This window comes from Brassica napus, chromosome C4 (genome assembly GCF_020379485.1).
Source record: "Brassica napus cultivar Da-Ae chromosome C4, Da-Ae, whole genome shotgun sequence".
Classification (NCBI taxonomy): Eukaryota; Viridiplantae; Streptophyta; class Magnoliopsida; order Brassicales; family Brassicaceae; genus Brassica; species Brassica napus.
Window position 1 is genome coordinate 9,628,739 of NC_063447.1, and position 25,525 is coordinate 9,654,263.

Sequence of the window (25,525 nt, forward strand, 5' to 3'; positions counted from 1 at the left end):
CGTGAGAGTGTGATATATAAGAATTTGATCAGTGAAGGAGTTGTTGGGACCTCTATGAGGGCATGGATCTTTAGAGAGGACTGCTGATCAAGCCTATGATGGTTACCAAGAATCTGAGATTGTGGGATGATCTCAGGCTCACTAGTCTTCCCTCCAGCACCATTCACAGTGTTTTCTAACATCTCCACCATGGATTTGAAACATCTTTGACTGTATGTAACTGCTTCCCTGAAAGATTCTGGTAGAACCTCCAGAGAGGTCTTCATCAAGTACAGCTTTGTTAACCTCAAAGGACATGTTCGGGGCAAAAGGTGCACATTCCTCCACCACACGTTTCTAGAGCTCCTAAATCACAGTAGGTGGGATACGAATGTCTGGAAACCAGTCTCCTGCCTCGGATGGTTGCAGATTCATAACAAAACCCTATTAATCCTCATGTTTCAGTCACAGAGATCCAACTTTGGTCACAAAGTGTGAAAATAAAAGAAGAGAACAAGAATACATGTGGACAAGGAATGTCAGTCAGCTTTGAGGAAAACCATCTTGACAGAGAGATAACTCAACCTTCAGGCTTCAAACCAGCTTTGAGCAGATGAACCTGAAAAGCTCTGAATCTCATCATACTCTCAATAGTCAATGCTCATGAGCTTACGAAAGAATGGCTTCTAGGTACTTACTGCATCCCAACACTCTTTTAAATGAACTTAACTACTTAACCAAACCAACGCTAGTTTTTAACCATTTAGATGAACTTAACCAAAAAAGAATTAGCTTTCAAAACATACTTTGGTTCAGATAGTCACTGTCTGATGCTTATATTAAATGCTAGTATTAAGATTTTGATTGGTTCATATTTGTCTACTACTACTTCCCTCTTCATTTACCCACACTCTCTCTCATTCTCTTCCTCTCCTTTTTAAAGTTAAAAATCTGTACTTTGAGAGCTCCTCTGTTACTAGTTTAGGGTTTCTCGGTCGACGTGATGAGTCATCGCAGGGATTCCACCACCGATGCAGTCCACGTCATACCCACCAACGACCCTCCCCCGGAGAATCCGTTTCCCAGTCCCGTATGGGCCGCCACTGAGGATGACTACAGCCGTGTCTCTGCTCTGAACACCGAGGAAACAGAGTCTCCGTGGAAGAAAGCACGCGGGTCTCCCTCTTCCTCCTCCTCCTCCGAGATCGGGAAAGCCTTCTTCAAGACCAAGCTCTGCTGCAACTTCCGCGCAGGAAGCTGTCCGTACGTCGCGAGCACTTGCCATTTCGCTCACAGCGCGGAGGAGCTCCGCCGTCCGACGGCGGGGGAGAGTGTGAGACCGTACAAGGGAAGGCATTGCAAGAAGTTTAACAGCGGAGAAGGGTGTCCTTACGGAGAAAGCTGTACGTTTCTACACGACGAGGCTTCGAGAAACAGAGAGGGCTTCGCCGTTAGTTTAGGCCATCGTGGTGGAGGCAATGTTGTTGCTGCTGCTTCTCCGAATTGGAAGACAAGGATGTGCAACAAGTGGGAGATGAGTGGGTATTGTCCTTTCGGTACTAACTGCCGTTTTGCTCATGGAGCTTCAGGTAAAGTCTCCGCCTTTATAAATGTGTGCTTTATATAATGCTGCTTGATGAATCTTGAGATAAGAGTGACGATGAGTGGATCAGGATAGAAGGTTGTTGCAATGTTAAGAGTAAAGTTTATGTCTTTTTTATGATGTTGTTTTGTAGAGTTGCATAGATTTGGTGGGGGACTTGTGGAAGAAGAAGAAGTTAAGATCGGAACATCTTCCACTCTTGACACAAAGAAGACAGGACAAGCTAGTCTTGCTTCTCCTGGAGTCAGAACATCTAATGCCGTTACTCAGAAACCCAACGGAGTCAGGGTTGTAAGGAAATGGAAAGGACCGGATAGAATCAGCCGGGTTTATGGTGATTGGATCGACGATATTGAATAAAGTCTCTGCCTTTTATTACAGTCTGATGACAAAGATCTTTTTTAGAGTTCTAACTATGTGAGATGTATTAGCTTGTTGTAAGACAGAGCTCATCTTTTTTTGTTGTTGTATCATCTGATTCTATTATGCCAAATCCTAATTCAGACCAAACCGAAGTAAACCGGGGCTATCATTGTTTGTTACCTGTTATTTTTAACATTTTAACCGGTCACAAAAGACTCGCTCAAATGGCTAAGCAAAGCCACTCATGTGTTCTTTTACCATAGCCACTTCCTTCTCCTCGCTTCTCTCTACTCACTTAGAAACAAAACTTTCTTTTCTCACAAGCAATTCTCATAACAAAACCTTTTCTTCCTTCCCAAGCAACTGCCGTATCAATCTTGAAATGGCGTCAACAACAACATCAACAATACCAGCTACCGAAGTTTTCCCTAGCGTTATCATGCCCATCACGGTAGTCTTAACCTGCGTTCTTCTCTTGGTCCTTGTCTGCGGATTCATCTCTCTCTTCTTCTGGAAATGTTTTCTGCACCGGTTGTTCTCAGCTTGGACCCGTCAGAGAACGCCCTACGGTGACCTAATCCACGTCACCACTCCCCCTGAACAGACAGGCCTCGACCCATTCATCATCAAGTCGTTTCCCGTCTTCCTCTATTCATCAGCAACAGTGAAAAACCAATGTACGGAGTGTGCTATCTGCTTGTCAGAGTTTTCGGATGAAGACACCGTTAGGTTAATAACGGTTTGTCGTCACGGGTTTCATTCAGTTTGCATTGATCTCTGGTTTGAGTCACACAAGACTTGTCCTGTTTGCCGGTGTGAGCTAGACCAGGGTCTGGTCGGATCTGGAAGCCATGAGTCTTTGCACAACACAGTCACGATTACTATTCAAGACCTGAACCATGACCAAGAGAATCCTCCTAGCGCTAGCTCAAGCAAACGGCTTACGAGGTTCTCCAGGTCACATTCTACGGGACATTTCATGGTTAAGATGACGGATGTTAATGTGAAGATTAAAAGAAGACATTACCAAACAAGAAACAGTGTTATGTTCGAGGAATACGCTCATACCACTAGTTTAAGCAAAAGGGAAGCATCGGCTTGGAGATTCTCGAGGTCACATTCTACAGGGCATTTTATGGGTAAGACTACGTATAATGAAGCTGCAGAATACGGGATGGCTTGGTGATATTCATTATTACCTTAGCAAATAAATTATTTATTTGTGTGTGTTTTTTTTTGTCAGCTTTTTGTGTGTTCTTTATAGCAGTAGAATTATTGATAACTGTAAGAAAAAAAAAGAAATTGCTCAAAAAAAAAGTTAAAAAAATAATAATAATTGAAAAACTGTAGTAAAGATCTATAGTCAGATATCCCTACAAATAAACTGTAATAAAGATCTGTTGTCCTCTATTGTGTCACCATCTTCAGGTTTTTCTTTAGAAGTATTGTTGTCCTTAATTTGTTGTGTAGCTTCTTCAGTTTCACCGGCACTTATCAAGCTAGACTTTAGACTGATGGGTGATGGGTCTGCCCATTCATTCCTATAGGAGAACGGAGTTGTAATGAAGAAATTTTTTCTTTATCATCCTCCATGAGACTGTCTGAAAACAAAGAACATAGAAGCTTGTTTCATCGTTGTTCAAAAAAAAAAAAAAGAAGCTTGTTTGATATAATTGAGGATGGAGAATCATAGCTACAACAGTTCAACACAACGGTACTTAGATGGTTTGAAATTAAACTATTCCACACATTATCAGAGAAGAATCTAAAGGACTTTGGATCAAGAACACACAAGGTAAGAGACAGAAGAAGAACATTGATAGAACAATAAAAGAAGATGGAAACAAAAGGACCGGTTTGGTTTTCTGCGGGAACCAATTGTAAACCGGATCTACCAACTTCGGTTCTGAAAGGTAATTGATGGCACGAGGAATTAACCGCGTATAGTTTGTTTATGGTAGTTGTACCAATATATTCCACATTCTGCATAGGACCCTTCCACAAATTGTAGTCAAATAAATAAAAGTCAAAAACAAAATTAAAAGCTTCCCATCGAATAAACAAACATTCTATTCTATTAAAAATCAAGTTTGGTCAACACAAAATCTGGTAATTCCAATTCACAACAGTATGATTTTCGGATTGATTCCTAAAGTTATTCAAAGAAAGTTGAGCCAGACGTCCTCAATCCATATTGCATGTGTGATGCATGTAATAAACGACGTCGTTTAGTACCAACTTGTACTCACCAACCAAACCAAACCATTTCCTATTTATTCTTTTCTTTATTAAAAAAATAAAAATCCAAACTCGAGAAAGATTCTCTCACAAAACTCTCGGAGAAGAAGAAGAAGAAGAAGAGGAAAAAGGTCTTCACTCGGAGTTTAATACTCTGCTTGGAGCCAGAGGGGTTGTTTCAAGTGACATATGGCGTCGCTGGCTTTGTCCTTTCCTCCCGCCGCCGCTAAAACGCCGTCGTATTTGTCCTCGTCGTCTTCGACTTTCTTCTCCTCTTTTCTCTCGTTTACTACCTCTCAGTCTCACTCCCGAAACTCTGTCTTCGCTTCTATTGTAAGCTCCATAACCATAACTCATCCGTGTGGCTGTCCATTTTTTTTCCTTCTCCATAGAATCCAAATGTTGTTGTTGATTCTTCTGCTTCTTCTTTATTGAGATTCGTTGATTGAGTGGAGCCTTATTACCAATCTTGTCTAGTTTAAATTTCTTTTATTTTGATACAAAGTTTGTCTCTTTCTTTAGATTCTGTTTGTTTAAAGGTCGTTGCTCTGGCCAATGGAGTCTATTACCCATCTTGTCTAGTTTGAATTTCTGTTATTTTGACACAAAGTTTGTCTCTTTCGTCAGATTCCGTTTGTTAAGGTCGTTGCTTTGGCCAATAGCGTCTATTACTCATCTTGTCTAGTTAGAATTTCTGTTTTTTTTTTTCTATTGACACAAAGGTTGTCTCTTTCTTTAGATTCTGTTTGTTTAAAGGTTTTTTTGCTTTTGCCAGTGAAGCCCTATTACATGTCTTGTCTAGTTTGAATTTCTGATATTTTGATACAAAGTTTGTCTCTTTCGTCAGATTCCGTTTCTTAAGGTCGGGTTGCCTTTGCCAATGTCATCTAGATAAGTGGATGAGTTCGTTTGATTTTGTGTGTGAATTTGTTTGTTTGTTTGTTTCTTTGCTGCTAGAAATGCGATCTTGGGAATGGGAACCCAAGCATCCCAATCATCAACGAGAGGACACTCCCAAAGTTCTTAGAATCCGCACGGATGGAGAAATCAGCCAACAGAACCAACAACAACACCAGGCTCAAGCTATTCTCCGGCACCGCGAATCCAGCGCTCTCTCAAGAGATCGCTTGGTACATGGGCTTGGACCTCGGCAAGATCAAGATCAAGAGATTCGCTGACGGAGAGATCTACGTTCAGCTGGAAGAGAGCGTCAGGGGGTGCGACGTCTACTTGGTGCAGCCCACTTGCACTCCGACTAACGAGAATCTGATGGAGCTTTTGATCATGGTAGACGCTTGTAGAAGAGCGTCTGCCAAGAAAGTTACGGCTGTGATTCCTTATTTTGGATATGCCAGAGCTGACAGGAAGGTGAGTAGATGGTTCTTGACAATATCTTTGCTTGATAAAAGTCATCTTCTTATGTTTGTCTTTTTTTGTTTGGTGGTTGCAGACACAAGGGCGTGAATCCATTGCTGCTAAATTGGTTGCTAACCTTATTACCGAAGCTGGTGCAGATCGAGTGCTTGCTTGTGATCTTCATTCAGGACAGTCTATGGGTTATTTCGACATTCCGGTGGATCATGTGTACTGCCAGGTACATCTATAACGCCGCCTTATTTGATAGCTATGAGTCAATGTTTAGTCGGACGCCTAGATCAATTTTTTTAAAATCGGTTTGAAAAAATCGTTTTGTTCAGACTCGATTTGCCGACTAGGCGGCCGCTTTATAGAGGACTAATGTTTAAGCAGACACCTAGACTGATTTTTTGAACAAAAAAAAACATTTCATTCAGATAGAACACTGGCTATGACCTCTTCTCTGTTATGTAGTGTGTTTGTAAGATACCTTTTAACCCATTAAATCTTTAGATATTTAATTTTTTTACAGCCGGTGATACTTGATTATCTAGCTAGCAAGTCAATTGCGGCAGAGGATTTGGTAGTGGTTTCTCCTGATGTTGGTGGAGTAGCCAGAGCACGCGCTTTTGCTAAGAAGCTATCAGATGCGCCACTTGCAATTGTTGATAAAAGGCGTTCAGGACACAATGTTGCTGAGGTAATAGTATAATAATACCTCTTCTCTTTTCAAACTCAGAGCTTGTCTCAACAACACATGTTTTACTTCCTTTCAGGTGATGAACCTAATTGGTGATGTAAAAGGGAAGGTGGCAGTAATGGTTGATGATATGATTGATACCGCTGGTTAGTAGAGTTTGTCTTAAATCATATTATTGTGAGAAAAATGCTAAAGACATGTTCTCTCTCTTTTTTTTTCAGGAACCATTGTGAAAGGAGCAGCTTTGTTACACCAAGAGGGTGCTCGGGAGGTATATGCGTGTTGCACTCACGCTGTTTTCAGGTAGACCTGTCAAAACCTTTTTTTTTTGTTTCTTGAACAGTCTCGAAATCATTACTTTTCTGAAGCGTTTTTATTGTTTTGTAATGAATCAAATGGAATTAGCCCGCCTGCGATAGAGAGATTATCAGGAGGTTTGCTTCAAGAAGTGATAGTGACAAATACTTTGCCAGTAGCTGAGAAGAATTACTTCCCGCAGTTGACGATTTTGTCGGTGGCTAATCTTCTTGGTGAGACGATTTGGCGTGTCCATGATGATAGCTCCGTCAGCAGCATTTTCCTTTGACGACCTCATCTCTATCTCATTGCATCATTTGAACGTTTTTTTCTTGCTTTTGTTAGTCGGTCTAAGAGTCTGGTTTAGAATCTGTTTACCAAGTTTTCTTGATTTGTCTCTTTATAGTTTAGACTTTTCTTGTTTGGTAGACATCTCGTTATGGATTTTACCTTATTGGTTTTGAGCCGATTTTGATTTATGGTATACACAAGATTATAAGTTGACTCAGTATCATAAGTCATAACTTTTTATCTACATGGCGCTAATCGACTCAAAAGTACCTGGTGGGAAAATACTTACCTATAAAGGGAGTCAATCACCCACAAAGATCATTGTACTTTGGCGAGGCAGACAGCTAAACACGAACATTATTCCAATGTGTATAAGAAAGGGAGATAAACTAAAAGACATATTCTTAAAGATGTGAGATCTCTTCAAACTTTGTAGGAAAGACTGGCCAGTTCGATTCATTTCTCCAACATTTTCAAAAGCTTGGAAAATTTTGATTTCAAAAACAATCAGAAGTATATCTTTGCTGTCAAGCACTTCATAGACAAATAGGCCCATATTTTAACAATGCCTGTAGATTCACGGATTCTGCAGGCTGACATGAGCCATCAGCTTGGCAACGTGGCACTAGAAGTGAATTTCTCCTTGGGATCACCTTAATTAATCTCTTCAAGAGTCTTGTCTTAACCTTCTTCTAGGCCCCAGATGGTGGGTAGCAATCCAAGTGTTGCTTTCATGACGGCTTTGTGTCTTTGGGAAGCGTACTTTTGTCCATCGAGGTGGTGTGGTACGTTGGTCTTCAAGGTGAAATAAGAATTGGAATAGTAATGAACTGTCTAAGCATAAGGACATTGATCATTCTATTTACGTCTTGTTGAAAAAGTAACTATTGAACTTGCTTTTTCATTCCTATTCGTCTACTGAATTTCTAATGAATTAATATAACCTATATTATTTTTATTTGTCTGCTCGAATATCTACTGATGGCTATGAATCAGTTTTGTCATTTACTTGAGGTTTGTCTTATTGTGGGTGTGGTGATATAAGGAGGAAGACAGAAGCTTAGAAAGATTTTTCTATAAAACTCTGAAACTAAAACTGAGATAGATATACATTGAATAGATGGACCCAACGGCTCACATGGTACCAAGGTTTATAGTGTGACATATGCGACTTCTCTTCTTACTTTCTTAGGGCCGGCTTAAGTTGATATAGCCATCAATCGTAACCCAAGATTATTTAGTTGATAATTTATCATGGGTTGAAAGACTAGTCTGATTTCAGATAAGTTTTGTACAAATTAAATTGCAGTTGAAATTGAAATTGAGTTTGGAAAGAACAAAACATATTTTGATTTGTTTCTCGACTGGCGGCTATTTGCTTCATTTGTTTGAACATATATGTATGATGCAAGTTTCAAGTACTAAACGTCTAAACCTTTGGTACGTTCCATCATCTGAGGTATCAAATAAGTGAAATCTTACAAAAATGTCATTTTTGAAAAAGATATTACAATTCTTTATTGATAAAAAGACAAAAATAGCACTAAATCAAGTTTTTGTTCCCAAACTAACACTCAAGGTCAAAAGTCACAAAAATAGCACTTAATGTTTTATCAAAAGTCACAAACTTAGGAGTCACAAAAATAGCACTTAATGTTTTATCAAAAGTCACAAACTTAAGGTTTAGAATTAAAGGGTGGAGTTTAGGGTTTAGGGTTTAGGGTTTAGAGTTTAGGGTTTAGGGTTTAGAGTTTATGGTTTAGGGTTTAGAGTTTAGGGTTTAGAGTTTAGGGTTTAGGAGTTAGAGTTGAGAAATGAAGTTTTGGGGATAAGATTTCAAATTTTGAAAAATAAAAAAATTAAAATTTTCAAAAGATAAACTTAGAAAGGTGCTATTTTGGTTATTTTAGTTTTTGAGTGCTATTTTTGTGATATAAACTTAGAAATGTGCTATTTTGGAGATTTGCCCTTCTTTATTGGCAAAAGCAAGACTAAAAGTCAGCAACATCTATCCCTATATACACCTCACATCTTATTCCTTCTCATTCACAAACAATAACCAAACACATGGCTCTCACAAAAATCTCCTTAATCCTTTTCCTCTGCCTCTTAGGTTTCTATTCTAAAACCGTTAAAGCTCAGAACTGCGGTTGTACCTCGGGCCTATGTTGTAGTCAGTACGGTTATTGCGGTACTGGACCCGACTACTGTGGTTCAGGTTGCCGATCAGGTCCTTGCACTGGCACCCAAGGTGGTAATCTTGGTACCATTGTGTCACAAGCTTTCTTTAACAATATTATCAACCGAGCTGATAATGGCTGTGCCGGGAAAAGATTCTACACACGTGATTCTTTCATTAGTGCCGCTAATACGTTCCCCAACTTTGCTAACTCCGTTACTAGGCGTGAAATTGCGACTATGTTTGCTCATTTCACCCAGGAGGTTGGATGTAAGAATTTTGTTACTTTTTTTTACCTTCTCTAAAATATTTAAATAACAAAAAAAAAATACTGACATATCAAATGTAGTTCTAAAAGGTACAAGGCATAAAATCGCTTTTATAATCTCTATAATTAGAGATTTACAAATGATATATGGCTACAATAATATAATACGTCTAAGTGTTTTAAAACAATCACGTAATAAAACATATAATACGACTAAACCTTGCGATAAAATTATATAAATAAAAATTGAACATCTGAGTTGATTTCAATAAATTGAGAGTTGTTTCTATAACATTTTGTTTAATGTGTCCATCTCCATATCGTATAGATTTCTGCTACATTGAAGAGATCAACGGAGCGTCAAGAAACTATTGCGACGACAAGAATTTCCCACAATACCAATGTGCACCAGGCAAAACCTACTACGGTCGTGGTCCGATTCAGTTATCATGGAACTACAACTACGCACAGTGTGGTCAGAGTCTCGGTCAGGATCTTCTACGTCAGCCCGAGCTAGTAAGCAGCAATCCAACTCTAGCTTTCCGGACAGCTTTGTGGTTTTGGGTGAATAACGTAAGGCCGGTACTGAACCAAGGATTTGGAGCCACCATTAGGGCCATCAATGGAGACTTAGAGTGTAATGGTAGGAGTCCAGATAAGGTTAATGCAAGGATTAGCTACTACAGAGACTATTGTGGGCAGCTTGGTGTGGACCCTGGTCATAACCTTAGAGCAACTCCAATGGTGTTACCCACCATTGGAGTCCTTAGCTATATAATATATATTTTTTTGCTTTTTAAATAGTTAAGGACTTTTCTCTAAAATATATGTGCAATGGTGTTACCCAATATGAAATCCTTAAGAAAAAAAATATTAAATTTGTAAAACCTTAAAAGTAAGAAGATTAAGGTTGTTGAAACTTACAAAGCAATTCATCATCATCACTGCTCTCACAATCTTCATCAACAAACTATAAAAATAAAGAGGAAAGATTATCAATCAGAGTGGCTTAAGCTAAACAACAATAGAAAGAACCAAAGCAATTCTGAAAAAGCACTTACTGCACTCTCATCATCAGGCTGTCTCAGCTGCAAAAAAGAAGCAAAAATAGAGATTCTATAGTTAGAAACAACTTATGACCAAGGAGATGAGAATACTTTAGATTTTTATATGCCTTTCTCAAAGGAGACTAGAGAAAACTAAGATCACTTGTATGCACAATAAGTTTGTAACGACTTACAGTTGACCTCCTCATCCTCATCACACCATTTGTTCCAGACTACTTTGATGTAAGAGGTTCCAGTTTGTAACGTTCTTCCTATACTCCTGCATCATACATAGCATAGGAATAACTTGTAAAAACAAGTATGTGCTAGTTCTTATGATTTAAAGAGAGAAGAAATGGGCACTTACTGGCACAACCTTCCCATATAGCTCCAAGCTGAACTCGAAGAGCTTGCCTAGGGTGCCAAGAGCAGAGAAAGTGAATAGGCCCTGAGGCTCACATTTGACTGAAATGTCCTTTGCATCAGGTAAGGCGACGGTTAGGTAAACCTTATCAGACCGCTGAGCCCAAAGAACCTCCGGGTTATGACTGCACACATGACAAAACAACCTCATAACTATACTGTGTTGCCACCTAATTACACAAGAAATCCATCACCAAAAAAAAAAAAAATTATAAATTCTCCGTGATGAGTTTCAAGAAACACTGAAGTACATCAAAATGCAAACATTGAAAAGGATTGTATCAATCAAGTGAAAGATGATTCCTTTGTAAATAAATCATTATAAAAACAAGTTCTAAGATTTGTGAAATAACCTTCTACACGTCACAAAGCATGATACAATTTCTCTGTAACTGAACGATCACAAGATTCGAGCTTTTCCTCTGGGAACTTAACTCTTAGCTCTTAACCACTATACATACATGAAAGTGATCTTCTATTGCAAAACCCACTAGTAAACTAACTAAAAGATGATAACTTTATAATCTTAGATCACAAAATCACACGAAACCTTTTTTGTGGATTATACACCAACCAGACTGAATCACACGTACCTCATGTCTTACTGATCGGAACTGTAAACGGCGGATGTAAGAGCGTCGATCAAGCTCAAGCGAAGAAGACAGAGACAGAGAGTGAACTCAACGAGTCTTTTAGGGTAATAAATGGACCAATCAAAGTGTGCCAGCACGATAAGGACTTCCGTATTTTTATCCTTAATTAAGGATCATCCTTAACTTTACCCTCCTCTTTTATTATTTCTTTAATCAAAAAGCATTAAGGATTTTTATAAGGATTGCCTGATTTATACCGTTGTACATGCTCTTAGCTGCTAAATAATCTTTTTAATGACTATTGTTGGAAGTTCATGTTCATGGTGAAATAATAAATGAGATGATAAAGTTAAATCTCATGCATGTACTTTGTGTTTGTGTTGGGTTTTAGTGTTTCCTGCTCCAAAAGCAAAAACAAATTGTTGTAATAATCTTATGAAAGTGAACTTTACGTTGATAAAAGAAAATCTAGTGGAAATATAATATATAGTTTAGTTATTAAAATGTATTCAATCCAAATGGAAGTTTAAAGATTATCCTGGTTTAAGTTCTAACCATGTGTCATCAAGTTTTTTAACCATGACTCAAATCTCGATAAAACACAGTTTGAACTCTGAAGATGGGTTGCATTTACTGTTAAACGACTTTGAGGTTCATTTGAGGTTTATCAAATGAACCTCAAATGAAAACTGCAATATCGTACTTGTGCCTTGTCGGCGAGGTAGCAAGGACGAAACGTTCTTTAGAAGTCAATACAAATTTTTAAAGAAAACACATATTGGCCCGCGACGATTGAAGTATGGAACCTTTATTCTCTCTATAACGTTTTGTAAAATGCAAAATCAAATTAAAAGATAACAAAACTATTATGTTTATTTTTTACAGTAAGATATAAAACCTCAGCTTCAATTTATATCTATAATAACAAGAGAATTTTATTTCATGTGAACAACATGTTGTATGACGAGACAACAATCTTAAGTTTTTGCTCTCGAAATAAGAAGAAAAACAGAATTTCTCATAGATTACATTCACTCAGGTTAAGAAAGAAACTGTCATCAAACAAAGCCCAGACTTAGAGGGTCGGTGGGAATTTATAAATAAGCCCATAAAGGCCCATTAGGGTTTCCCCTAATCCGTCTCAGCTAATGTATATATACACGGTAACATAACTTGTTTATCGCATTGTGTTCTGTCTCATTGTTTTTTCGGTTCTTGTGGCTTTATCATCTTATTCGATTCTGGTTTTAGCTTTGGCCTTTGATATGTGCCTTCCAAGTTTTAAAAGATCAGCTGTGATGAAAAAAACCGTGTGCCAGAGATTTTTTATCGCTGACGGCTAAACACAACCCTCTAAGAAGTTCTGAGCTTATCTAGATCTTTTTTTATTATTTTTTTTTTCTTTGAAATTGTTTTTGGAGTCGAGGTGACGATAGAAAATTCACAAGTCTGTCAATCCCCTGAAACATATTGTGATGTTATTGTGATATCTCGACAGGTTCTGATCGACTCACAAGAAAAACAATTTTTTAAAAAAATGTTTTATATCCGTTTTATTGAATCTGGGAGTATGATGAATCTCATAAAACAAATGGGTAATTTGCGACTGATTTTATATTGATGTTTATTCACCTTGGAGAACTGATTCCCAGATTCAAAGTTTTCAACTTTTATCTTTTATTTTGTTAGATTTATATATCGTTTTGGCTGGGCATATGATGAAATTATATTTCATGGGTAATTTGCGTCTGAATTTTCTTGATGTTATCTTTATGATACACTGATGCCCCCTTTTATTTTTTTATACTCAATGTTAAGCAGTATTTTATTAAGAAGAGAGCGATGATAATGATGATGATGATAACATAGAACAATCCAACTCTGACATCTTCTGATGAACTTTACATCATGCACTACCATCTGAATCTTGCTCTTCCTTGATCTTTATTTTTTAGTAATTGTTTTTTATCCTTAGTTTGAGCAATAGAGACCCAATCAAAAGCATATTTTCGGTTTATTTCGGACTAAAGGTTTTGTTTAAGTACGTTTTTGAATTGATGAAAGTGTATTTGCGGTTTAAGGTTTATTTCTTTGGCTATCAATTTGACTTTTCTTTGGCGTACTCTTTGCAAATTCTTATGGTTGCCAGAGAAAAGATTTAACTAATTACCCAGTAATTATTAGTTAACAAAAATACGCATGGTTGAAGAATTTGCCAAAATGTTAACCAAGACACTTGGTCAACAACAATTCTAGAGGCTAATGTTCAAGTTAAAACTTTCTTAAGCTCGTTGCTCAATTGTGAGATGTATTCGACTGTGGTCTCGTGTAACACATCTTTTAAGAGTTATATCATTTACGACTTGGGCATCTATTTAGATGTTGGACCTGTAAACGTAGTTAGGGTTTACGTTTTATACTAACAAATAAGAAAGCATATATATTTCACACCTTGTCCCTTGTGTAACATATCAATACCTATAATTTGGTTAATGATTTTTTTGTACTTTTTGTATATAAATTGTTTACTACAGTCGATAAGAAAAAATGTAACAAAACAACCCCATGAAAAAGTACATATTTACATGTTAATTCATCCAAATATAATAGGAAACTAAATTACTGTATCAATTTGAAAATAAACATTGTTTTTCCAAAATTAATCCATTAAATCAATAGATCTTTTAGGAAATAACTGAATCAATATGGCTTTCAGTACTGTACTCTTTTAGTGCGTAGCAAATTAGCAGTTAAGAAATCATAAAATCAAGTCCTTGTCGAATATAAGCCAATGCCTGATCACCCAACAAACACATCAATTAAAATTCAAAAACTTTTATAGAAAGATACCCGGAGGATTAACACAAGAAGACATTCGCTTCAAAACATACAATGTCCTGTTTTATTCATAATAAAATCCAAAAGAGGTAACAAACTTTAGGTAATGAATATTGGAAAATCCTAAACCGCACTTTAAATATATTTTTTCCCTTTTAAAATGATTGAAAGAGAATGTGGATCACACAGAGATAAGACTCAGAAGAGACTATTTTACCTCGTATTCTGTTGTTGCTGAAGAATCTTCAATCTTCATTCACACTAAATAAATACAACATGAGGAATGTGTTGGATTTTGAAGTGATGTTGGCCTCCATTCTCCAATTTCTCTCTAAATTCCATTTTCATCATTTCAATTTTCAGTTCTTTCAAAGAAGTCATGTACCTTAGTCCATGAGGAAGCTCCTTCAAATTTTCACATTGACTAATAATCAGAGTATGGAGACGTGGCATGGACCCTTGTTCTACTTTCCATTCTTCCAACTCAAGTTGTTGAGTTAATACAAGATGTTCCAATTTAGGAAACCCGTTTCCAGAGCAAACTATCCTCTTCCCAGCAAAAGCTCGAGCCCCTAGGCTGACCTCACTCAAAACTTCGCCAAAACTGGCATGGGGTCCTCCTCCAAACAACAATGACTTAGAGTAACGCTTGTAAGGCGACAAGGAAAGTGTTGTCCATCAGGCAACTTTGGCATATATACACTCAAATTCAGCTTGTTGAGACTAACGCAATCCAAAACAAACTCTCCCGCATCACCCGTTAAGCCATGATCCCTTCTATCATGTATAGTAAGTTATTTGAGATACCTCGATACATGGAGAGATGAAGATAGAGTTTCCATATTGCATCCGGATTTGCCTTTTACGTAGATAGAGAGAGTCTCGAGCCTCGTCATACCATGGAGATCACTCGCATAGCAATGTTCCGTTGAGAAATACTCCAAACTCTCAAGGTTCACTAGATTACCCAATTCCAACTTTGTCTTTTCATGCATTCGCCCCGGTAGCGAAAGGTATTTCAGCTCTCGCATATCCTTCAAGACATTAGGCACGTAGATTGGAGTTTTTGAAAATACATAAAGATTCAAATAGAGAAGCAATTTAAGATTCCGTAGAGACGAAGGTAAATGAGTAAACCGGGCTTTGTATAAGCTCAAGTATCTCAAGTGGACGAGCTTTCCAATGTCAGAGGGTAGTTTCTCTCCATGAAACTTGGCTCTTGAAAGATCTAACACCCTCAACGTTTTTAACCTTGCTAAGAACGAACCAGATAGCTTCCAGCCTTCTTTAGCCGACTCCCACACGAGCAAAAGAGCTCTAAGCTTTGGATTGTTTATTTCCCCCTCGTCATGAAATGCATCAGACCAATGAACCACGAGTCTCCGAGATTTATAAGGAGATTGAGATGAGGAGCACTCAACGGTGTTAAGTATTTGTAGGAAGTTCTCTTCTTTGGCTTTAAGAAGACAGACTTCTCTCATCATGTCCTCTTTGCGAGAAGTAATTAGTACTTTCCAACCTGTAAAATATATCTTTTTACATAAGCCCCCAACATAAAAGGAGCATCAAGCTTTGTAACAAATGTTATACTTCTTAAATAAAATAGTGAAACTTATATAAAGAAAACTCTAATATATATGTACCATAAGAGATTACCTTTTTTGGGTGGAAATACATGCTTGATTTTATTCCAATCTTCTCTTGTCCATACATCATCAAGGACAATAAAATATTTTCCTGTTTCGAGAAACCGCACCAGTTTGTCTTGGAGTTGGTCTTCTGTCATATCTGAATCCATATGTTCATCATATTTAGGATTAAGCTTCCGTAACATCGCCTGCCACACATACTTGCGTGTGAACTGCTGGGAAACACAGACCCACGCAAGTCTATCAAAATGATGTATTATCAAGTCATGGTTATAAACTTGTCTTGCAAGTGTGGTTTTACCAATACCACCCATCCCAGTTATAGAAATTAACCACTTGAAAGCAATCTTCCTCCAACAAGTAGCCAACCAATATATCTACGTTTTCCTTTAATCCCACAAGATCACTTTCAATGTCGACGCTAGAAAACGTTTGTCGCATTTCTCTTTGTCTTTGATGTAGTAGAAGCTGTGAATACCCACCCATTATCAACAATCATTTGCTGCACCCCAAAACTCTGCATGTCACGGGTTACCTTAGAGATCCTCTTGCTTATGCCTCCCATGTCTAAAGCAACTTCCCGACTGTCTGCGACAATGCAAGCAAGTCTTCTTATACGCATCATGATGCCACTTTGTTTTTCAGTTTCTTCCTTTAGAAGAAAGGTCTCCACTGTGTCTTCGGCGTCACTAACGATTTCCTTGATCTCTTCCACACAATTCCTCACCATTGCATCTGTATGTTTTTTGGCATCAGCGTCCTTCAAAAACGACCGTAACATGTTCAGATCACTTTTTAGTTCACTGATAACTTTCTCATCAACTCCCTCCAAGCGCTCATATTCTCGGCTTAGGAGCTCCCAAAGCTTCTGAACTCCAAACGACACAATTGCATCAGCCATTATCTGCTCAATAATAGGAGTGACAAAAGATAAGCATATATATATATATATATATATATATACTGTCTTTCAAGTTTTGCAGTTTGGGAACACATAGATGTCTTATACTCTCTTATCAGAGGAAATCACTTATCAAGGTTCGGCTGGACTAAAATATTTATTTATTTATTTTTCTTAGATTTTCAGAAGATTCGAGTGATGAATATATCATTTGGAAAAATAAAGCGCAATTTGTTAACAGAAACTGAACAAAACCTACAAGGAAGAAGCAGACAGTTGAAATAAAATCAATAAGAAACGAAATGAGACACCTTGAAGTTCCTCTCCGTCAACTTTTGATGCTTAAATGGGGTGCTAATGAATTTTTAATATTAAATTTAATGGTTAGTGGGGTTAAAAGATCTTTGTTAAGGTGCTCCCATTTTATGCAGTCCAATGGAGAGTTCTTAAGTTGGGATTCTTAATAAAAAAAATTAAGAAAATTCATTTATTAATTATAATACATTAAAGGATAACATTAAAAACATAGAAATTTAAAATAAAAATGAAAATAAAGATTAGTACAATAATTGAGAAAAATTCGAAAACAAACTTCCAAACTCAGTTGTTGTCTTCATCACGTCCAAATTTATGCCATAAATGTTGAATCAAATCTTTTTTCAGTTGTTGATTTGTATGTGGATCACGAATTTGTCTTCGACGTCCCATCATATTGGTGAGCACTTCATGGAATTCTCTTTCAATATCGAGATCGACATGTGAACTTCCAGTATCTTCTTCTTGTTGGAACTCTGAAACATTTCGCATGGTATATCCATCTCGTTCATCTTCTACTATCATATTATGAAGTATGATACATGCCCTCATAATATTCCCAATTTTGGCTGTGTCCCAAAAAAGTGTCGGGTTTTTAACAATGGCAAAGCGAGATTGCAAGACTCCAAAAGCACGCTCGACATCTTTTCGGGCAGCTTCTTGTTTTTTAGCAAACAAAACCGCTTTCGGCCCTTGTGGCTCCCGAATAGATTGGATAAAAGTAGCCCATCTCAGATAAATACCGTCGGTGAGATAGTAAGCCAATTGATACTCCCTTCCATTCACAGTGTAAGTGACTTGCGGAGCCCGACCTTGTATTATGTCATCAAAAACAGGTGAACGATCAAGAACATTGATATCATTTAAGGTACCTGGAGATCCAAAAAACGCATGTCATATCCAGAGATCAAAGGAAGCAACCGCCTCTAAAACAATTGTCGGTTTTCCCGAACCACGTGCATATTTCCCTTTCCATGCGGTGGGACAATTCTTCCACTCCCAGTGCATACAATCGATGCTTCCTATCATCCCGGGAAATCCACGGGACTCTCCAATTGCAAGTAGGCGTTCAAGATCAGCCGGTGTTGGTCTTCTTAGGTACTCGTCGCCGAATAAATATATTATTCCTTCCACAAAATGTTCCACACATAACCGAGTAGTAGAATCAGCGAGTCGGAGGTATTCGTCAACCGCATCAGCCGCAGTACCATATGCCAAGACACGAATGGCTGCTGTACATTTTTGTAGTGGAGAGAGACTAAGCCGGCCGAGAGCATCTCTCTTTTGTCGAAAGAATTCAACTTCATTGGCGAGTCGATCAACAATGAGCATGAACAATTGCTTGTTCATTCTAAATCGCCGTCGGAATTGATTTTGTTGATATGTTAGAGTTTCACTGAAATAATCATTCCATAAACGTACATCGCCTTCTTCACGATTCCTTTCGATGTGAACTCGTTTTTTCCTTTTTTTTCTTCCTTCTTCTTGTTGAATGTTCAAATTTCAAAAGATTGAACAAATTCTTGCTCCATATATTGCTCATAATATTGATCAAAATCTACTCCCTCAAAAGTGTTTTGAGAAGAAGAAGCCATAAATATATGATGAAAATAACTTAAAGTTTTTTTTGTGCGGTTATTGGTGAGAGGGATATAGAACGAGAAGAAGGAGAACAATGTGATTATAGTGAGAGGATGAATCAAAGCTTTAAACTGAACTGATGGTGAGAGGGATATAAGACGAGAAGGAGTAATGAGATTGTGAGAAAGAGTAATGAGATTGTGAATACAATACGAGAGTGAATCAAAGCTTTATATAGAGATCAAGAAGTTTTGAATACAACTTGTGACACATTCAAACAAATACAAGTTGGTACTACAACAGAACTTGTGACACATACAAACAAATACATGTTGCTACTTCAAAGAACTTGTGACACAACAAGACAAAACTCAAGACAAAGCACATTCGTGACTTCTGAGTACAATCCTCACTGGTCCCATCAACAGGAGCACACTCTTTTGAACCTGCAAAACACGAGAAGAGAACATGAGACAAAGCATGAGAAGAACAGAGAACATAAAACAGTTGTATAATTATAGAAGAACATGAGACAGATCACGAGAAGAACAGAGAAGATAACATGAAACAGCTTTATAATTATACAAGCACATAATTCAGAAACATACAATTACTGAGCATATTGCGACTTAAACCGAAATTGAAACCTTGATGAAAAACAGAGCATCACACCTTGATGAACAACATAACATGAAACCTAGAAAAACAGAACTAATTATTGAGCATCTATGTTAGTAACTTCTGCTTGAGAGCTTATTCAGCTTGAGAAAGTGTCTCTTTTTTGGAAATGAGACTGTCAAGCAAAGACATCTTCGAAACTCTCTCCTTAACAACCAAATCTTTCTCCTTAACAGCCAAATCTTTCTCCTTAATAGAACACATGGTCTCAAACTGAGCAAGAGCCTGGTCTTCTGCTATACTTTTCTTACTATATTCTCCTTTCGCAGCCTTAACACCAGGAGGACGTTTAGTTGGATCATCTCCGAGATTTGAAGGTGCTTGAGAGCTTTCAGATTGTGTCAAATCATCATACTTTCTCTTCCTACCGTTTCCATCAACCTTCGAGCTACTAACTTCACACCATTTATGGTCATTCCTCAGCTCCTCCCAAACATGGTGAAGATTAAACTTAATCTTATGGTCATTGTAGAAGATTTGGTGTGCCAGTTTAACAGTATCTGCCTCGTTCTGGCCATTGCTTTTCTGCCTTGTTGCTGCCGCATAAGCTCCACAGAACTTGCACACCAGATCATTCATCTTCTGCCACCTTGACTTACACTGAATGGGCTCTCGGGTATGACCTCTTTCCACCTTTGAACTTGCTGCAAAGTAGGCTGAAATGCGTTTCCAGAAAGCATCTGCTCTCTGCTCATTGCAAACGACTGGGTCCTTGCTCGTGTTTAGCCATGCGCTAACGAGCACTAGATCATCTGTGACTGTCCATTTCTTTCTTTCTCTACGCTCTGTGGGTGAGTCTTCACAGAAGGATGAAGTTTGAGTAGGGAGTTGTGAAAAACTAGCATACGGATGGACAGTATCTTGTTGACTGTTCAACAGATCAACAAAATTGGATGTCTGATCCATTTCCTAACCAGTGAGGGAATAGAAGAAAAAGAAATGTGTTTTGAAGATGAAAAACTAGAGAGAAAGGTTCGGTTTTAATAGAGGAAAAGAGAAGAAGATCGACTTAGTTGGACAGCTAATTGCTTTTACTCTTCCATCTATCTAAGAAATTTATTATCTACCACACAAACCTAACACGCATTCATCACAGTCATTAGTAAGAGTTAAAGTTATCTACCACTAACACAAGCATTCATCACAGTCATTAATCAGAAGCATTCATCACAACCACAACCTAACTATAACCAGCATTTATTATCCTAATAAGTACTATGCATAAGAAAGCAATTAAGGAAAAAAAAAACATGTCTTTGCCTCCTCATTCTGATATTTGCCTCCAACATCCCGCCTGTCTTTGGCTCCTCATTCTCCTCTGACCCTCCTCACATGATTTATCTACGCAAACCAAAGCAAACTAAATTATATACGTTACTGATTTCAGTTGTATAAACAACCTTAATTACCATTCCCAAATAACCAATACACGACACATGATTCATCAACTTGTTTGGACAAATAAAAAAATGATCTAACGAGATGTCAGCAACAATACATGACACTATATAGTCCTCTCTGATCTTCAATACTTGTTTCAAGATTTACTAAACAATCAGACAAAACAATCACCTTTCATTAACTAAACAATCAGAGAAAACAATCGCCTTTCATTTACTAAACAATCACACCAAGCACACTAAACATTTAAGCAGCCTACAATTTTTGATCAAAGGCTAAAGCTTTACAATGACACACAAAACTTTACTACTATCACATGCATTCATGAATTGAAAGGAGAAAGATGTTAATAGTTGTGAACTTATCTCCAACGGAGGAGACGCCGTCAACACGGACAGAGTCCTCGACCCTCACATGAAGTAGGAGGAATCTCCATGAGGAGCCAGACAGAGTCCGTCCTCGGTAGCGATTGTTGATCTGGCGGAGAAGACGACACAAGTGGAACGACGAGACTCCGTGAGGAGAAGAGAGTCGTCCTCGGTAACGGCGGAGATGGCGAAGGAATCCCCGTGAAAAGCCAGAGACGTTGTCCGTCACCAGTTTCGATCCTTGATCTGATGAAGAAGACCCGACAAGTGGGACGAGACTTTGTGACGACAAGAGAGCCCTCGGTTTCGATCGTCGGTTTCGATCTTTGATCTGATGGAGAAGACCAGGCAAGTGGGAAGAGATGAGACTCCGGGAGGACAAGAGAGTCGTCATCGGTTTCGATCGTCGGTTTCGAGCGGAGAAGGCTGAGGAATCTCTTCGATTTTGTTATTTTCTCTCGACGGACAAAACAAGAACACGGGAAAATCAGAGAAAGAGAAGAGAAGAAAAAAAATAAAAGATAAAAGCATCTTTAAACACGGTCCACTACTTACGTGACACGTGTTTTAAATCTCCATTAAATTCTATCACAAATTACCTAAGTTAAGCATCGGTTTTTGTCTTTCTGATTATTTTTCTTTTAATTAAATCATTAGATTCCTCAAAGCTTCCCTTTAAATGTCCCGATAAACATGCTCTTAGCTTTAGAAAAGAAACGCCAAAGCGGAAGAGAAAAGTCTTCTTGAGCAAATTATAAAATACAAATATTCATGTATAGTAAATATCGTGACGGTGCACCGTGCACGTTCGCCATTTGGGTCAAGTCAACTGAAGACAAAAGATTGATTATGACAAGTAAGACTTAAGTTGATTACATAAATTAAAGAATAATTAGTATTAAGCAAATAAGAAGATTAGAATGAATGTTTGGATGACAAAAAAAATAGCATAAGGAAAGTTGTTTTCTTTCAGACAACGATATCATTTCATAGGCAAAAAAAGAAAAGAATTGACTTTGTAATCAACTTAATTAGAATAACTATGTTGTTCAATATTTTCGAGATCTCTTCTCTGTTTCTTCGTCAAAATTTTGGTGAAAAATATGATTTAGTGGAAAAACTTGTTATGAAATAACTTATAATTTATAGTATCGAGAAATTTAAATAAAAGTAGAATTTAATACCCGTAGGAAGCAAATAACACTAATATGAGGGAGAGAGTTTATTATAAGGAAGAAGAAGAAGATGTAATGGTGTACAAAAGAGTGAGATGAATGATGGTATTTATAGTAAGCAACAATACATAAAATATCAAAGATGGTGCTTGATTTGGTAAATGAGTGGGTGATCATAGTGCTTGATGAGTAGATGATCATAGTGCTTGATGAGTAGATGATCATAGTGCTTGAGTTGGTAAAGGAGTGGAGGATCATTTCAAAGTTTATCTTATAACACTCCCCCTTGATCATCCATCTTGTATTAAATTAAGTTTCGTAACACTCCCCTTGGGGACCGGTGTCACTCTCCGCTCTCGCTTAACGTCTTTGTTGCCTCGTTAAAAACCTTTCTAGGAAAACCCAATGGGAAAAAAACATAGTTAGGTAAAAAGAGTACAACTACGTAAACTCCCCCTCGATTGAGCAGTCATAGATCCTTCTGATGACGCATTCCAATGTTATGGACATGTTTTCTGAATACCTAAGTAGGAAGTGCTTTTGTGAAGAGGTCGGCTGCATTGTCGCATGATCGGACATATCTTACTTCAATCTCTTTCTTCTTCTCGAGCTCTTGAGTGTATGAGAAGAACTTTGGATGTATATGTTTTGTTCTATCACTTTTGATATATCCTTCCTTCGTTTGAGCAACACATGCTGCATTGTCTTCATATAGAATAGTTGGCCCCGTACTTTTGTCAATCCCACTACTTGAACAAATGTGTTGGCTTATTGATCTTAGCCATACACATTCTTTACTTGCTTCATGGAGTGCGATGATCTCAGCATGATTTGAAGAGGTAGCCACAAGCGTTTGTTTCTGAGAACGCCAAGATATAGCAGTGCCTCCGATCGTAAAAACATATCCTGTTTGCGATCGGGCTTTGTGTGGATCTGAAAGATATCCTGCATCTGCAAAACCAACCATTTGACCATTTGAATCTTTAGGGTAAAATAAGCCTAAATCAATAGTCCCTTGTAGGTAACGAAAGACATGTTTAATTCCATTCCAATGTCTTCGTGTTGGAGATGAGCTAAATCTTGCTAGAAGATTAACAGCGAATGATATATCAGGCCGTGTACAATTTGCAAGGTACATCAACGCTCCAATTGCACTTAGATATGGTACTTCCGGACCAAGTATCTCTTCTTTTTCCTCAGGTGGTCGAAATGGATCACTTTCAATGTTAAGTGATCTAACGACCATCGGGGTGCTAAGAGGAGTTGATTTATCCATGTTAAATCGTTTCAACACTCTTTTAGTGTATGTGGATTGATGCACAAATATACCATTTTGTGAATGTTCTATTTGTAGGCCAAGACAATACTGTGTCTGTCCAAGATCTTTCATCTCAAATTCTCCTTTGAGATAGTCTGATGCCTTTTGTATTTCTTTTTGAGTTCCAATAATATTTAGATCATCAACATATACCGCGATTATCACAAATCCGGATGTTGTTCTTTTGATGAAAACACCTGGGCATATAGGATCATTCACATATCCTTCTTTTGTTAAATGTTCACTGAGACGATTGTACCACATACGTCCAGATTGTTTTAACCCATATAATGATCTTTGCAATTTTATTGCACATAACTCTTTAGGTTTGGAACTTAATGCTTCTGGCATTTTAAATCCATCAGGGATTTTCATGTAGATATCAGTATCTAATGATCCGTATAGATAAGCTGTAACAACATCCATGAGACGCATCTCAAGATTTTTATCAGCGGCTAGACTCATCAGGAATCTAAATGTGATCGCATCCATTACAGGAGAATATGTTTCCTCATAATCAATACCAGGTCTTTGAGAAAATCCTTGGGCTACAAGGCGAGCTTTATACCTTGTAATCTCATTTTTCTCATTTCGTTTTCGAACGAAAATCCATCTGTACCCAACTGGTCTCACATCTTCAGGTGTGAGTACAATAGATCCAAACACTTTTCGTTTGTTAAGCGAATCAAGTTCGATTTGTATTGCTTCTTTCCATTTATTCCAATCATGTCTCTTTTGACATTCATATATGGATTTCGGTTCTGGATCATCGGTATCTTCATTTACCTCACTTGACACGATATATGAGAAAACATCATCAAGGTCATTTTGTTCATTTCTATTCCATATCCTTTTATTATGGATGTAATTAATAGAAATCTCATGATTATCTTTCGATTCATGATGCTCTGATTCATCAGAGTCCTTATCATTTATTTCTTCCAAAATATTTTCTGCTATTTTGGGTGCATCATATATTTCAGCTTTCTTCTGTTTCCTAGGATTCTTATCCTTAGAACCAGCAGGTCTACCACGCTTCAGGCGTGTTTTTGGCTCTCGTGTGTCATCCTCCTTTTCTTGTTCATTTGGCATTTTGATACGAGCAGGAGCATTTGCAGCTGGTATATGAGATTTAGTTACCGTCTTGGTATCTGCAAATGCATCAGGTAGCTGGTTAGCTATACTCTGTAAATGCATAATTCGTCGAACTTCTAGTTCTGACTCTTTAGTAGGAGGATCAAGATATAACAATGATGGTACACTCCATTTTATATCACTTCCAACATTTTTGTTTTCTCCCCCTAGAACTGGGAATACATTTTCGTCAAAATGACAATCAGCAAAACGTGCTGTAAAGACGTCACCAGTCTGTGGTTCTAGGTATCTTATAATTGATGGAGAATCACAACCAACATATATTCCCAACCTTCTTTGTGGTCCCATCTTTGTTCGTTGTGGTGGTGCTACAGGCACATATACCGCACAACCAAAGATTCTAAAGTGGGAAATGTTTGGTTCTCGACCAAACGCTAACTGTAGTGTGGAGAATACTTATGGTATGCACTCGGTCTGATCCGAATGAGTGCTTCTGCATGCAAAATGGCATGTCCCCATACAGAGGTTGGAAGTTTTGATCTCATGATCAATGGTCTTGCAATCAATTGCAGACGCTTAATTAAAGATTCAGCCAAACCATTTTGCGTATGAACATGAGCAACCGAATGTTCAACTTCAATTCCCATTACCATACAATAGTCATTGAATGCTTGGGATGTGAATTCACCAGCGTTGTCTAGTCTAACTCTTTTAATAGTATAATCAGGAAACTGTGCTCGCAGTTTGATTATCTGAGTTAGAAATCTCGCAAATGCCACATTTCGAGATGATAATAGACAAACGTGTGACCATCTACTGGATGCGTCAATTAATACCATAAAATAGTGGAATGGTCCACATGGTGGATGT

At 37.8% G+C, this 25,525-nt stretch overlaps 5 protein-coding genes, 3 non-coding genes and 3 pseudogenes across 9 annotated transcripts; 8 read left to right on the plus strand and 3 right to left on the minus strand.

The window, feature by feature from the left end:
* Nucleotides 1-257: 257 nt before the first annotated feature.
* On the plus strand, nt 258-2,111 carry LOC125585465 (zinc finger CCCH domain-containing protein 28-like). 2 transcript variants are annotated; one of them, XM_048754557.1, is made up of 3 exons: nt 258-669; nt 965-1,568; nt 1,716-2,111. In XM_048754557.1, exons 2-3 carry the CDS (start codon nt 983-985, stop codon nt 1,940-1,942), a joined length of 813 nt encoding a protein of 270 aa, XP_048610514.1. In that variant the 5' UTR covers nt 258-669; nt 965-982; the 3' UTR covers nt 1,943-2,111. The 2 variants fall into 2 exon arrangements, with proteins under 2 accessions (XP_048610514.1, XP_048610515.1); XM_048754558.1 differs by having other exon boundaries at nt 428-669; nt 960-1,568.
* Nucleotides 2,112-2,189: 78 nt separating this feature from the next.
* LOC111205117 (RING-H2 finger protein ATL28) lies at nt 2,190-3,533 on the plus strand. Its single transcript, XM_022700512.2, has one exon. It carries the CDS (start codon nt 2,190-2,192, stop codon nt 3,129-3,131), a length of 942 nt encoding a protein of 313 aa, XP_022556233.2. The 3' UTR covers nt 3,132-3,533.
* A 692-nt stretch (nt 3,534-4,225) lies between these two features.
* LOC111205062 (ribose-phosphate pyrophosphokinase 1, chloroplastic) lies at nt 4,226-7,047 on the plus strand. Its single transcript, XM_048754556.1, has 7 exons — nt 4,226-4,516; nt 5,141-5,551; nt 5,634-5,777; nt 6,072-6,239; nt 6,316-6,385; nt 6,461-6,542; nt 6,645-7,047. The coding sequence occupies exons 1-7, from the start codon at nt 4,373-4,375 to the stop codon at nt 6,823-6,825; spliced, it is 1,200 nt and encodes a 399-aa protein (XP_048610513.1). The 5' UTR covers nt 4,226-4,372; the 3' UTR covers nt 6,826-7,047.
* A 1,657-nt stretch (nt 7,048-8,704) lies between these two features.
* On the plus strand, nt 8,705-10,161 carry LOC111205097 (endochitinase At2g43590-like). Its single transcript, XM_022700474.2, has 2 exons — nt 8,705-9,276; nt 9,603-10,161. Exons 1-2 carry the CDS (start codon nt 8,895-8,897, stop codon nt 10,076-10,078), a joined length of 858 nt encoding a protein of 285 aa, XP_022556195.1. The 5' UTR covers nt 8,705-8,894; the 3' UTR covers nt 10,079-10,161.
* Nucleotides 10,027-11,624, minus strand: LOC106405190 (annotated as a pseudogene).
* Nucleotides 11,625-12,546: 922 nt separating this feature from the next.
* On the minus strand, nt 12,547-17,036 carry LOC111205619 (annotated as a pseudogene).
* Nucleotides 12,627-12,707, plus strand: LOC125586786. Its single transcript, XR_007323315.1, has one exon. It is a non-coding gene; the product is annotated as a small nucleolar RNA U61 (small nucleolar RNA).
* LOC125586789 lies at nt 12,758-12,845 on the plus strand. The gene has a single exon (XR_007323317.1). It is a non-coding gene; the product is annotated as a small nucleolar RNA snoR14 (small nucleolar RNA).
* Nucleotides 12,898-12,989, plus strand: LOC125586777. The gene has a single exon (XR_007323308.1). It is a non-coding gene; the product is annotated as a small nucleolar RNA Z101 (small nucleolar RNA).
* LOC125586781 lies at nt 13,043-13,128 on the plus strand (annotated as a pseudogene).
* A 2,337-nt stretch (nt 17,037-19,373) lies between the features above and the next one.
* Nucleotides 19,374-20,204, minus strand: LOC111205620 (glutathione S-transferase T3-like). The gene has a single exon (XM_013870971.1). It carries the CDS (start codon nt 20,202-20,204, stop codon nt 19,374-19,376), a length of 831 nt encoding a protein of 276 aa, XP_013726425.1.
* Between the last annotated feature and the right edge of the window lie 5,321 nt (nt 20,205-25,525).

Excerpts from the sequence above, each read along its gene's own strand:
- LOC111205062 (XM_048754556.1), top strand. The coding sequence starts at position 4,373 with ATGGCGTCGCTGGCTTTGTCCTTTCCTCCCGCCGCCGCTAAAACGCCG. Across the intron at positions 4,517-5,140 it reads ACTCTGTCTTCGCTTCTATT|AAATGCGATCTTGGGAATGG; the intron begins GTAAGCTCCATA and ends CTTTGCTGCTAG. Across the intron at positions 6,543-6,644 it reads TGCACTCACGCTGTTTTCAG|CCCGCCTGCGATAGAGAGAT; the intron begins GTAGACCTGTCA and ends AAATGGAATTAG.
- LOC111205620 (XM_013870971.1), bottom strand. The coding sequence starts at position 20,204 with ATGGATCAGACATCCAATTTTGTTGATCTGTTGAACAGTCAACAAGAT.
- LOC111205117 (XM_022700512.2), top strand. The coding sequence starts at position 2,190 with ATGTGTTCTTTTACCATAGCCACTTCCTTCTCCTCGCTTCTCTCTACT.
- LOC125585465 (XM_048754557.1), top strand. The coding sequence starts at position 983 with ATGAGTCATCGCAGGGATTCCACCACCGATGCAGTCCACGTCATACCC. Across the intron at positions 1,569-1,715 it reads TTTTGCTCATGGAGCTTCAG|AGTTGCATAGATTTGGTGGG; the intron begins GTAAAGTCTCCG and ends GTTGTTTTGTAG.
- LOC111205097 (XM_022700474.2), top strand. The coding sequence starts at position 8,895 with ATGGCTCTCACAAAAATCTCCTTAATCCTTTTCCTCTGCCTCTTAGGT. Across the intron at positions 9,277-9,602 it reads TTTCACCCAGGAGGTTGGAT|ATTTCTGCTACATTGAAGAG; the intron begins GTAAGAATTTTG and ends CATATCGTATAG.